General features: G+C 34.2%; 1 protein-coding gene across 2 annotated transcripts; it reads right to left on the reverse strand.

Annotated features, from left to right (window-relative positions):
- Positions 1-240: 240 nt before the first annotated feature.
- On the reverse strand, positions 241-8,687 carry LOC104888975 (probable disease resistance protein At4g27220). 2 transcript variants are annotated; one of them, XM_048641172.2, is made up of 3 exons: positions 8,556-8,687; positions 7,241-8,429; positions 241-3,669 (listed from the first exon to the last, which is right to left on the reverse strand). In XM_048641172.2, the coding sequence occupies exons 2-3, from the start codon at positions 8,310-8,312 to the stop codon at positions 416-418; spliced, it is 4,326 nt and encodes a 1,441-aa protein (XP_048497129.1). In that variant the 5' UTR covers positions 8,313-8,429; positions 8,556-8,687; the 3' UTR covers positions 241-415. The 2 variants fall into 2 exon arrangements, with proteins under 2 accessions (XP_048497129.1, XP_057249612.1); XM_057393629.1 differs by having other exon boundaries at positions 7,241-8,669.
- Positions 8,688-14,927: the final 6,240 nt, after the last annotated feature.

Genomic DNA, 14,927 nt, shown 5'->3' on the forward strand with positions numbered 1-14,927 from the left:
TACCATTTCTTCAAAATGTAAACATGAAAAGATCATGATTTGTTGTACACTTCTACGTAACCGAGATTGTAAAATCAGCTCTCCTTTTTGTTCGGATGTGAAGATTGAGTATCTGACTACATGTAACCTAATGTATCCAAGACCACAATCATAACATGTACTATATTTATTTTTTGATAATTTCATAACATGTACTATTATAATTGCACAATCTATGAAATCATTGATATCATATAACAATTCTGGAATCTTTTAACTTGGTCATATACTTGTAAAGTTATAACTATTTATATAGAACTCATCAATGTGGATTTGGGTTACAAGCTTATGAATTATTCATCTACGTAATACAAGGTCTGTCCACTCCAAAGAATCCCACCATAATAGTTATACTTGCAAAGTTATAACTATTTATTTACAACTCATCAATGTGGATTTGGTTTACAAGCTTATGAAGTCTTCTATATAATACAAGGTCTGTCCACTCCAAAGAATCCCACCAAGCCTTATCTGCTGCTATTTCTTTGACGTGCACACCATCATTTCCTTCCATATAAAGATTTTTGAGCTTAGGACAATTGTAAAAGCTGATGTACTCCAATTGTGGCCACTGACCTCTCCAAATGCCACACATCTCTGGTAGATAATGTAGTTTCAATACTTTCAAATTACGCAGAGCGGAAACATCGCGAGCAATTGTTTGTTTTGGTTTCAGATTCTCTACCACAGAAACACTAGACATACAGGCTTCATCATCATGCATGATTTCCTCGACATCCTCGTTTTTGCTCACAACATATTTTAGGGATACACAATCTTCAATCACCAACTCTTCCAGGTTTGGTAGAATATCAAGCATGGAGCATGTTAGGACATAGCACAACTTTGGACATGCATGCAGTGTTAAGCATCGTAACATCGCAAGACTTCCCATTGCAGGATGACCAACCCAAATTCTTTCCAACTTCCACATATAGTTGATACTCAAATATTCTAGAACAGGTAAGAATTTACTACCATGCTCTAAACTATTTACAATTCCTACGAGCTCTGGACAATCCCTAAGTATGCAACAATTCAAGCTATCGAAGCATTCATTCCCAAATTGTGATAGAAAACAGATGTTAAGGTGATGGTCTAAGTAAAAAGAAGTAGCTCGTGTCAGTACCTGTGCCACAGCTTCAGGTATATTCTCACCATTCACAAATCTCAAACATCGTTGACCTTCGTTGTACAAGAGTTCTGTGTCAATGGAAACCAACGATACAATGCGTTTGAAATCATGCCCAACAACAAGATTGAATGTAGTCACATCTCTATCCTTCCAAGATTGGCTTCCATGCACAAAATACTCCAGATGTTCAACTTCAGGAAAGTGAAAATATAACACAGACAACTTCAGGATACTGATTTCTTTTGTTATATCGGATGCACTTAATGTCCAGCGTCGATCTCCAGGGTATACAAACATACCAAGTTCTCTAAGCCTAAGACTTGAAATGATTCCATCTGATACCAACTTCGCTGGAAGCTTATTGTATTCACGATGATCCATGGATCCATAAAATGAAACTCTCAACTGCTTCAAGCTTGTTAATACACCAACATTATCAGGCAAGTGGGTTACCTCAGTACCTTGAAGATCAAGCACCTCAAGAGATTTGAGATTTCCAATTGAAGGAGGTAGCACTAGCAAGCGCTCACAATCACGCAGAAGTAAGATCTGGAGGCTTCTGAGCCTAGAAAATGAATCAGGTAAAGATTTTATACGGGTTTTGGAGAGATTCAGAATTCTCAAAATAGACATGCTGTCGAAAAAGGATGCTGGTATCACTCTTAAGCAACTATTTCTTTGAAGGAGCAGTGCTACTAGAGTAGAGCAGTTTGGCTTGCGCGGAAGACTTGATATTTCATTATCCATCAAGAACATCATAGTTGCTTGCTCCCATTCTTCCATTGATGGGGGTTCCTTCAAATGAGCACCAGCTCTAGTCAAGTATTTGTGATTACCAGGCAACTGGATGTCGAATGTATTGGTCTTGTCAACCAGTTTGGTCTGAGAGGATTGACCATCATCCTTTTCTATTTCTGGCAATCTCGACAATACTCGAAAACCTTCTATATCCGACGAAAAAATTTCTAAAGCTGAATCCCTCACTATATTATGCATTTTTACCTTAAGACCGTTGTCATTAGCCTCTATCAAAGAAGCCCTTACAAGATGCCCAACGATATCATGTCCCTTTCTATAAGCAACTGGAGTCCTCCCACCAACTAAGCCTTCACTGATGAAGCACTCCACCAGTGTAGAATTATCAATTTCTTTTTCTTCTTGAAATAATGCAGTGTACAGAAAGCAAGTCTTGACATCACGAGCTCTCAATCTATCATAACAAAATTTTATGTGCCGGCTAAAAAATAGTTCAGCACTTGTGTTAGCTGTGTTACCAAACTGAAGTTTTTCCAGTGCAAGCTTCCACTCTGCAACATTGCTTTCTGCTCTTAAGGCACTTCCCATGGCCGAAAGTATCACTGGTGAACCATAGCATTCATTGGAAATAGCTTGAGCATAGGGCTTAATTTCCAGAGAATCAATTATATCTCCAACTTTAGAGAAAAATAATTGTGAAGCTTCCACATTAGAGAGAACCTCCATTTCTATCTCCATATCAGCTAAAATAGGGCAAGCATCAAGAGATCTAGTAGCCAATACGAACCAACAGCTGCTTTCTGGACCAGGACTTGGGAATCCGACTTCAGGCAAGTCAATTGATCCCCAATCATCATCCAAAAGCACCAAAAACTTTCTGTCCACGAGGGCCTGATGAATAAGAAAGATAATTTCCTTGTCTGTGCAAGAGTCTTGTACATTTAATGACAATTGCTGTATAATCTCATCACGCACATGTTTCTGATAACCAAACCTGGGGACAGTCACATAAAGGATCTGGTCAAACAACTCCTTTGCTGCTGGATGAAGGAATAAGTTTTTCAGCACAGTTGTCTTGCCACTACCCCCTCTTCCATAAAGACAAATACTTCTGCGATGAGAATCCTTTAAACCTTCGAGAATCTTCTCTACAGTACGTTGAATTGGTGTTTTCACATCAACTTCTGGAAGTGAAAGAATCTCATCTATTCCATTGTTTTGTATGTCAAATGAAATATTGCCAACTGCTTCATTCTGGACGGATATGTCAATTTCTGCAGATGAAGTAGTTTTCTTGTTATCAGATAGAGACGGTTTGCTCATTTGAGGTTCAGAGATTGCTTCTTCATGAACATCACTATCAGTATTCAGAGATGAAAGATATCCAGTTCTAGTACCTAGAGATGAACTAATAAGTTCAGGTTTCACTGCACTTTTACCACTTTGTTTAGATGCAGAAGCTGCCGCAGAGATGTTTGCCTCGATAGTTCTGGATAGTTCAGTTTCTAGATCATGTGAAATCTCCACTAGTTCTGATGCACTAGAATATGTGTCAAGGTCACTCTCTATTTCTGTTTCAAAACCATGTGCCGACTTGCTAATTGGTTCGATGGCTGGCTGACTTGGAGCTGTTCCGTACCTGTTTCTTGCGTCTGGAAAGTGTTTTGTTCCAGATGCATGAACCGAAGAAGGTGCATCACTGCTTGCCACGGTGATCTCAGCTTTTCCTGATTCTTCATCTGTGAGATAGCCATATACATAAACAGAGTAACGATGTCATTGATATGTCCTCATTTATTCACACATATAGAAATGTATAAGAGCCTCAATACCACATAATCAATAGCAAATGCCCACAAGCGCTTTCAGCATTACCATATGATCTGTGGTCTTCAAGCCGAAGTCACATTTAGTCTTTTGTCATAAGATGGTCTTTTACCACAGATTTTGTGGATATATCTATAAATGTATACTTAATTATAATGGATTTTTGGACTGTTAACTAACTTTCATTTGTAAAAAAAAGTACTAGTTCATTCTTTCTTGTGACTATTGACTTGTTAATCCATACTTTAATTTATAACTTATAGACATGAATAAAATCATCTTAAGGATTACCTTTCACAGATGGCATCTTTCTATAATTTAGAGAGAATTGCTAAAAAGAAAATCAATCTATTGTGAGTGTCCAATAACAGCAATTTTTTTTTCCAATTCCAGATAGATAACAGCACCCTCTTGAGAATGCTTTCAATATCGACTATAGTGTTAAGTAAACATAATTACATGATACTTCCGTTTTTTTTCTTGTTGCAATAATTTGACTTTTGCACTATTCACATACTCCACTTTGACCATCTTTGATAATTACACCCAAGAAAAACATAGCCATGTCGGGAAAACATAGCATGTAGTAAAAAAAAATATAAGGAAACACTTTTTATAATTTTTCGTTGAATATGATCAAAGATATTAATAGTCAAAGTGTTGCATTGGCAAGCGTGAAAGTCAAACTATTGCAATTAAGAAAACGGAGGAAGTATATGTTACTTCCCATAAGACACTCTCTCCATCCCAAATTTATAGCAATAAGCGTCCTTTTCTGATGCTTCAATGTAGTTGCAAAATCCTTGAGTAACCTTCTTCTCTCTGTTTTCACTTTCATTAAACTTGTGCTAAAATCATTTGTGACAACTAAATTGGAACTGAGGAATTATTTGTTAAGCATTTAAGGCCAAAAGCGACAAATGTACGAAAGAAGCTGCCATAATCGGAAAATTAGCTACTATGGACAAGTCGTGTGGCTTCTGGCAAACAATGAATCCCTTTGGGTGATATGGGTGCATCATAACAAAGGCTATCAATTTTTTTGATCTGAACTTATTTTTTCTGATCCGATCTGATCTGAACTGATGTGATTACAAGATCTTATCTTTTAGATTTTTCTCAATATATAAGAAAAAATATAGTCATGTGTGGTCTTGTTTGATTTGTCTCAATGAGTACTTTATTAATATTCAATTATTATAATTTTTACTAATATGAAATGAAAGATATTTAATAATAATAATAATGAGTTTTTAAATATAAGCATGATCTGATCTGAACTTATTTTTTCTGATGTGATCTGATCTGATTAGATCTGAAATAAGCAAAAATAAGGTGAATTGAACATAGCCTAACTTGAGGAATATTAGCTGGTGGATGATTCCCCTCCTCGCCAGGCAAGTTGACTTTGGAAAAGGATTTGCAATGTCAAAGCAATATTTTTTTTTTTTTAGGAAATGTCAAAGAAATCTTTGACACAGCATACTATGGTCTTGTGTGCTTTTTCTGAGATGTATCTGAGATGTATCTATAATGTATTGTGGGTCTGTGGCTCTGTAATGGGTTTTGTACAGGCTAGATGTGCCTAAATATCCAATGATCTGCTGCTTAGCCATGCATGGTAAGCTGAATAACAAAAAAAAAGGGCTGAAGCAAAATAGGTGTAATTTTGATGAGAATACTTGCCCTCTACGCAGTAATTTTGAGCTATGTTACTTGAACACTATATTTTGCTTTATCTACCGGGGTCTGACACTCGATATGGAATCCTTATCCGACAGTTCCATTATCTTCAAGATACCTCAATTATCTTGAATCCAATATTTGAAAAAATATTGAAAAAGAAAGAGAAAGAAAAGTGAACTACGTGATATATGCTCACAAATGGGCTAAGGATCATTATTTCAGCAAGAAACAGCAAGCAAGTCAATCTCAAATGTGTACATATATACTTCTGTCACATGCAAGTACTTATAATCAGTAAAACGTGTCATGCATGCTGTATCCTAACACCTATCTCCGAATTTAGGACAGTCTCCCCAGTCCAAACTTTAAGCCTTGACATGTCTAACACTTGGATATGTTCCCACACCCAACAGGCAGACACTTGCATCTGTATAAGTAGCATTGATTCAGAGGTGATCACAAGTCTCTTTTCAAATGCATTTTTTGCTTTTAAGATCTGACAGTTGGTTTCTAATTGGCGGAAGGTGAGGATTTGTTTCCTTAAGATTGTTGCAGATGATTAGGTAGCTGAAATGATAGCATAAGGATCTACTATTTAGAGTTCAAATATGTCACTGTAATTGCTGACCACATTTGCCAAATATGGTTCACTAGAAACAGGGCCATATGGAATTAATGTCTGTAAACCAGATAATATTGCAAATGGGAGCATCAGGAATTATAATTTTCCAATAGAGTTTTCGTTTCAAGTGTTCCAAGAAAAACTCTAGAAATGACAGAATATGGCTTGTGGCACAGCTAATGTCTTTGTTCATGATCAAATGGGCTTATTTGAGACTAAAGGAAGGAAACTCAACCTAGATGCTATGATTTCCGAGTTTTCCTAGGCGAGGCAACACCCTCTGTACCCTTACACTGATTATTTATCAATAAAAGCTTATCTTTTACCCAAACTAAAAGTTTTATTTTGATCTCTCTCCTCCACATTGCCTCGCTTTGTCTCTCTCTCCCTCCTCCCTCCAGCTCAACTACAAACTTTGACTCTAGAAATGCAAGTGTTTCATTCTTTACGGAGCAGAGAAAGTATGTAATTACACAAATTAATGGTCAAAGGTATGTCTTAAAGACCATAAAGGTGGCAGGTACCAACTTACTACATATAGATGGTTTTCTTGGATTTTGATTTTTCTGCATGAACACTAGTACACTATGCACAAAGAGAAAGAGTTTTTGCTGGTTATTTATGAGTATTACTCGAATTACTAGGCGAAAAAATCCCAAGAAACTAAAAAAGACAACCAAATGAACCACTCTCGACTAATTGAAATTTGTGAAAGAAATGGAGAGAAAAAAGTTCTCTTAGCCTCTAGTTTCCGTGAAGCATCCAAGTTTCAATCTATCGAAGATACGTATTGGAGACATATTTGAAAGACCGGCCATCATTAATCTTCCTTGTTTCTTCAATTAGAATTCCTTTCACTCCATCTAGTTTGAAGAAGCCTTACTTCCTACAGCCAACAACTATTTCACCAAAGAATTTAGAGGAGGAGAGAGATAGAAAGAGATAAAATAAAAAAATCCCTATGTGCTAGGAGAGAGAAAGAGAGAATATATTGCCAAAGTTGTCAATGTTGCAAGGAATATGCAACTTCATAAAAAAAGAAAACGTTGCAAGTTAAAAGAACAGAGAAAGTAATTAAAAAGCAAAAAAGCAATTGATGACATTGTTGGTGATCAAACAATGTTTTCTACACAAAAAAGAAACAAGATAGTAAATAAAGTTCAGTAACAACTCACCATGACTAGAAAAATGGACTTCATCATGATCACCGGACCAGATTGAGTGCTCTGGATTTTTTAGTACCTTCTTACTGAAGTCATAAGGTCCTAAGAGCATAAGCAAAGCCTCGGACATGCTTGGTCTGAGTTTTGAAGATGATTGGACACAAGAAAGAGCAACATCAATAAAGCGTTTCACGTCATCTTCTGGAAAGTCGTATAAAGTTGGATCAACAATCTCCAGAACCCTATCAGTTTCTCGTAGTTCCCAAACCCAACTCACCAGTGTAGCCTCACTGCCTTTGTTCTGAAACTCCCGAACTTTCCGGCCACTGATGACTTCAAGTAGAATAATCCCAAAGCTATAAACATCTGCTTTCTCAGTAAGTCTTGCTGTTAAAATATATTCAGGATCTAGATAGCCTAGTGTTCCAGCAATTGAGCAACTGTGATGTGATACATCATGATCAGACAACTGTGCTATCCCAAAATCTACAATTTTGGGATTGAAGTTACTGTCAAGAACAACATTGCTAGGCTTGATATCACGATGTACAACACGATGAGTAATGCCCTCATGAAGATATTCAAGACCACGAGCGATGCCAATGCATATAGAAGCTCTTCTACTCCAGTTTAATTCAGATCGTTTGGCCTCTGAATTCCCTAGAAATAACAACTGATCGAGGTTGTTATCCCCAGCAAACTCATACACCATAATCCTACGAGAACCGTCAAGACAACATCCAATAAATTCAACAACATTCCGGTGCCTAATTCTAGACAACATATCAACTAAATCTGGTGAATTCGATACGCATTTCTGATCTGCATTCCCCACAGTAGGCACCACAACTGCCACCACAGTCCCATTCTCTAAAGTTCCTTTATAATAGGATGAAAACCCACCCCTTCCTAAAACTGCGTTTGCGCCAAAATTGTTTGTTGCCTTTTTCAACTCTTTCAAAGAAAATAGTCTTACATTATTCAGATGGGTATCTTTAGTTTCCTGCTCACTACGCACCAACTTCAATTTGTAACCCCAACAGCTTCTCACATCACCCAAATCACCAAAACAAGTACGAGTCATGGCTGATTATCAGTTCAATTTCCCAAAACCCAAAACCCAAAACAAATTCAGGCAATTTGAGCAATTCAAAATAATGGGTTTGTCCCAAATTTACACACTATCAACAGAAAAACGCATCTGAAACAAGAAAAACAACAATAAATAATAAGTCATGATGATTAGGTTTATACTTTATATGAAGTGATGGTAACTAGAAAGAGATTGGTGACAAGATTGAAAAAGTAGAGCACAAGATAACGTAACCTGGATTTCAATTGAATGAACAAAAGAAAAGCAAAGGAGTTGCGCCTTGCGGACGGAGCATCAGCGACGCAGAGAATCAACGTTGATTGGTGGCTAAAATATGGGGGCCAGGTTTTCATTTTATGTACGCTGACAATAAAACGCAAATATACCAGGATATTAGGATACTAGGTTTTGGACCCGTGCATAATGCACGGGAACTTTAATACAATAAAAATGTTTATATATCCGCTACATTGAAAACATATAAACGATTATTTACGTCTACTTGATCAAAAACTTTGTGTTTAAGAGAAATACACATTTATATTAATTATAAAGTTGTTTAACAGATACATGATATTCATATGTTTTGGAAGACTTCTTTTTAGAGCAAAACAAAATGTTTTAAGAAGCTACTTCATCCGTTCGTAGTCTAATATAACAATGAGATTTTTACACTATTCATTCACTATCATACCCTTTCACTATATATTGTTATTTTTATGTAAAGACAAATATAGTCATGTGGGGTATTGTTAGATTCGTCTTGATATATACTTTCAAAATATCAAATGTGTATAATTTTACTAAATAGTAAATAAAGATATTAATAGTAAAAATTGAGCATTGGCAAGCGTGAAAACCCAATTGCTGCAGTAGAAAAAGAACGGAGAAGTATAATATAGTCAGAAGCAATTATATCATCATAAGTAAAGCCAACAACACCTTAGGAGGAAGATTGGAATTCCAGATTTTCTTCCACACTTCCATACAATAGAATCGCCAACAACTGTATGGGAATTCTTAAAAAAATTAATAAAGTGATGGTCTTATTTAGTAGAACATACCAATTTTGGTGTAGCCCCATAGAAAGCCATCATCTAAGGGTTGAGATGGTAAAGGTTAAGGATCTCAACCGCCTCAACAGGGAGAAAATTTGCACGAACTTGGTTTTCATCCCAGTAACCAGTGGGGGGGTCAATCGTCTCAGAAACTCTCTCTACATTACATCTTCATTTTTTCCTCGAAATGGCCTTAAAGTATTAGACTTCCCATTATCTTTCTGATATAGGAGTACTATTAGGCAATTTTTACCAATGACTGAGAAATGGCTACATAAAATTGGCCATGACTGAGAACTGGTCTCGGGAGATACAAACCCACCATGCGATAGGGATTGTCCTTGACTTTTGACCACGACCAACTAAAATTGCCTTTTTTGAAACCTCAGAGGAAATTTGTTCCATCTGACGGAATGAGTACCATACGGGTATAAATACCTTATTCCACGTTGCTACCTAAAATGACCACAATTTCGATGAATATGTGTATCATACTTTATTCCCCATTTCATCTGGTGGAATGAGTATCATACAGGGTTTCCCCACTCTACTTTTTTCCTAAATACCTTATTCCCCGTGCTACTTGAAATGATCACAATTTCGATGATATATTGTATCATACCTTATTTCCATTCCATCTGACGGAATGAGTATAATACAGGGTTTCTCAATTTACTTTTCACCTCCCAAAGACTACCTCAAGTGACTTCAATGGTCCACAATTAACCCTTATTCATTAATTTCTTCCTAAAACCAATTTTCGAATATATTAAGCGAACTAAAGTTTTAATATTCATTAAGACTAATTTAGAAAATGTAAACAAATATAAATACGCACTACTTAGCTTGTATAATATATGTGTGTTTTATAGGTTCTTTATGAGATGTACATTTCAATATTATCTTCTACATCAAAGAAAAAAAAAAACCAAAACAAAGTTAAATAAATTAACAACTTTTCCAATTCAATAACTTTATTTGATCTTTTCAAAACAGTTTCACTCTATTATAAACCAATTAAACTTGAATACTTATAAATCCCCCTTTTTTTTTACATATAAGCTTGACAATTAACTCATCTTGTTGATTCACCTTCTAAATTAGTGTCGCAATGCTCATTAGATATCTCTCTTTCCAGTCTAATATCGTCCACACGATTTATGGTTTAAAAATTGTAACATTACTTTTGTATAAAATTATAAGATAATTATTTTACTTGTAGTTCCCTAAAATGACCACAATTTTGATGATATATATTATCTTACATCATTCCCCATTTCATCTAACTGAATGAGTATTATACAATATTAATTATATAAGAAAATCATGACGTTGCTTAACTTTAATGATGAATAAGTGAGAAATATCTATTTTAGCAAGGAAACTATATTTAATCATGCATATAAGAAATAATTATTGATATCCTATAATGTCAACTACTTCATGATTCACTCATACTTTCATATATAATTTGAGTTTAGGATGTTAAATTTATGAACAGTTATATTAGTTTTTTTTTTGCAAGAATAATTAGTTAAAGAATATTGGATTATATTGAAGAAAAATAATTACTATTCTTAGTTTCTTAATACACGCAACATATTTCTTTTTGGGATATTTCATAAAACTTGCAAAATAATTCGCAAACTATTATAAAAATTAAAGAAAGCTTTATTTTATAATTTAAGCACATGTGTCATGTTTTCACTCTCTCTCTCCTACTCTTTTATTTTAAGATTTTTATAGAATGGGCCAAATTCAAAGTGTGTGAATTTTCTTTAAAAATGATATTAGTATCAAGCGTAAGTTCATAGTTGTATGTACTTATATCGTTTGTTTCATTTGAATGTAAGAATGTGGGAAAATATTTGAGTGACCCTAGTCCCTAAGCCTAAGGTTGTCAACCTTCTTAGTCGCAATAATAGAATAATATATTAATATATATCCAATAAATTGGAGAGAGAATTGCCATAGATTAATGTTTTAATGTACTCTTGACCTTAACTTTTTAGTAGTGAGAAGAATATCCATTTTTATCTTTAAACAACTTATCTTGTCTGACATTTTCTTAATTCTCCCTTAAGTTGTCTGAAAAACACTTAATTATTATATCTAAATTTGTTTAATCTTATCTAAATTTTCCAAACTTATATTATCATAGTTATGTCAAAATTAGTTAAAGTAGACAGATGCTTATATATTGGTTTTCATTTTTTTTTACCTAATTCAATTTCTTGAACATATATATAGATGAACTCTTATTTTACCTCTCTCACTTTAACTTTGTTTTTTTTTAAAAAAATATTTTAGTATGTATTGGTCATGGATATGATTTTTTTATGATTATCATATTAGCTTACCTAAACCCTTTGGGACTAAAAATTGAATATTTGAGTTGTTATTGTTTTTTTATATGTAATCTCTAGTCATAATCATGGTGTGTTATATTTTTTTCAACAAAATCATCTTTTTATTTCTTGTTTGGTAATAAAATAAACTTGCATTACTATTATTATTACATTTGCATATTTTCTTGAAGGGGCTAGCATCTCATGATAATGGTGTGGTATTCATTACCAAAAGTGAATAATATTAAAAAAAAACTTATTAGACCAATGTACCCATTGGCTTGAAATTAGGTAATTTTTAAATTAATTATATTATATAAGTTTGATAGGTGTGATGAAAAACTTAAAGTTGTTATACCAACGCACCCATTGGCTTGTACTTAGCTAATATTTGTTTTATATTTGAAATTTCATATTTTGACTTTTTGAGTATCTTGTATTAGTGAAAAACTTAAAGTTGTTATATATCAATTCATCTTTTTCATTTATATTTTCTCTCTCCTCTAAATTGGTATTTAGCTTGAAAATAATTCCATAACTGGTTTTTGTGAAAATAATAAGAATGACCGCTAAGATAATATATGATTTTCGTTTAAAAAAAAAAGATAATATTTGATTTGTTTCCTTAATTGATAATTGGTTGATTGATTCCTTTAGTTATTGTAGTTGATATTATTTCCTTCATTGTTACACAATCGGAGGAATTAATTGATTATTGTTAAAATTATTTTTAGTAATGCCACGTGGCATAAACAAGCATTAGGTCGAAAAGTTGAGGGTGAAGGAGAACAGAGGAAGGTTGATATCTTGCCACGTAGGACAATTTTTTCTTGCTTTAATATTATATATGATTTTGTAGAAATATACATCACTAATTTTTTTTGTGGGATATACTAACCTAAATTTAATTTTTGTTAAAAGGTATCAAAATCACTCTTTTTCGCGAGAAAGTCAAATTTTCAGCCTTTGACTTGCTTGATTACTCTTTGTATGGTGCGTGATATTCAATTGCTTTTATTACATTCATTTTCCTCCAACTTTCCCACTGTCAATTTGTGGCTCACTCGCGAGTTCCTACCAAGTCAAAGGCTGAAAATTTAACTTTCTCGTCGAAAATAGTGTTCTTGATACCGTTTAACAAAACTTGAATTTAGGTTGATATATCCCCACAAAAAAATTTTGGTAAGGTATATATCCACAAAATGCTCTGTTATCGTGTATATCCGCACAAAAAACTCAAACGCAAAAGGAGGAATAGCCGAATAAGATTGAAATTTTCATTTGTGCGAAAAAACGAAAACAAAATTGATTTTATGTAATTTTTTTTATTAAGTTGGTAAGATGAAGGACCCGTACCTTGCACAGGTACAACAAGTTTGCAGGTCAAACTCCTTGGAGAGAGAGAGGGATGGTAATGGAAACCTCACCCCCAAAGAGCCCATAGTGGAGTTTGATCCCATAACCTTAAAGTCATAAAACCAAACCTTTACCACTAGGTCAAGCTTTGCTACCAATATTACATGATCCTTAAAACGTGAATTCCTATAAAATCAATTTTCTACCAATTGTGAAAGTGTTTACTTAGATAAAAGTGATCCAATTGAAAGATAATTGAAGGGACAGAGATGGTTGCTAATGCAGAAGTGATTAGGGTACAAGTGAAAGCGAGTGATCTTGCTGACAACGGTGTGTCATATGTTATTGGTCTACACACTCCATTTTATGAGTTATACATTTTGTACGGAAGACATGTTGGTGTGGACCCCGATGATTTATATCTCACTTGTCGATGTCAATTCTTAAGCCCCGATTCCACTTCATTTGTGCACGTGTTTAATGAAATTGAGCTTATACTTGCATATTCGAAGGTATTATTTCAACTACTATCTTTTAGTTATCTTTTATTTTGTGTTTACTCTTTCTAAATTGCACAACACAAGTACTTATAATATAAAAGTATCATGTTATTATTGCTATTTCTTTCTTTGACTACGTATATTACCAAGTGATTATCTTTTTTTTTTGTTTCTTTCTTTGTAATGATTATCTTTTTAAGTCTCTGTTCCTTTCTTTGTAAAATGCAAAACACAACTTATATTATCAAATAATTATCTTATAATTTGTGTTTCTTTCTTTAACAAGACAACTTATATATTCTTTTTATTATCTTTTATTTAAGTGTTTACTGAAATCCAAGATTATCATATATATTTTAAATGTGAAAGTATTGGGTCAGACCGTCTGACCAAATACTTACTGTCAGACGGGCTGACCCAAATGAAAAAAATAATAATACCAATCTCCTTCACGCATCATCATCATTTTCATGGCCGCTCCTCAAATATATTAGTAGTTCAACCTAAGGGCTCATCTTCTTCTGTCAACTCTTTCATAAACTCCCATTCTTATTGACGATATTCGATCAACTGACATCAATCCTTGTCTCCATTCTTACGAACAAAAAAAAAATTGATCCAAAAAATGAAGTTTTTTATCTCTACCATTTCCATTACTCTCATCATTCTCACATTTCTCTCTCTTCAAACAAAAAAAAAATATAAAATTTGTTACTACTCTTCCAAGCTCACTTTCATGGTGCGTGGTATTCTTTCAAGCTCAAATTAATGGAGGGAGTTTCTTTTCCTTTTGTTTTTGGTGGTTCATAGATGAAGTGGATTGTTAGGTGTGATCAATGAGAGAACCGCATAAGCACTCCAAGGCACGGAAACTACGCTTTCCTATTAGTTTAATTTCGCCCCTCTAGGATCACCGGGTTAACACGAAATAACTAATGAGATACAATGGAGAGAAACAATCCACTTAGATGATCTTCTAAGTGAATCAACAAGAACTTGTGTTTTGTGTATGTGAAGAACACTCAAGAGAAGATTGCAAGTTTTCTCTAAAGCTAAGCAAGAAGTTTTTGAGAGAGTATAGAATAGAAAATTCTGATTTTCTTCTAACCCCTCACTCATAGGAATCCCAAGGTTTATATAGGAATCATAAACCTTTCATTGACTAGAGTAGCTAAACCATAACCCCCATTTTAATCACCCATCAAAGGCCTTTAATCAGCTGATTTAAGGACCTTAAAGGTCATTAAAATGAGGCCATAACATCACAACGGACATAAAACCGTCAAGGCATCTTTTCGCATTCCAAGGCAGAAGACACGTCGCGACTCGCGAAAAAGCTCGCGA

Source organism: Beta vulgaris, chromosome 3 (assembly GCF_026745355.1).
Source record: "Beta vulgaris subsp. vulgaris cultivar EL10 chromosome 3, EL10.2, whole genome shotgun sequence".
Taxonomy (NCBI): Eukaryota; Viridiplantae; Streptophyta; class Magnoliopsida; order Caryophyllales; family Amaranthaceae; genus Beta; species Beta vulgaris.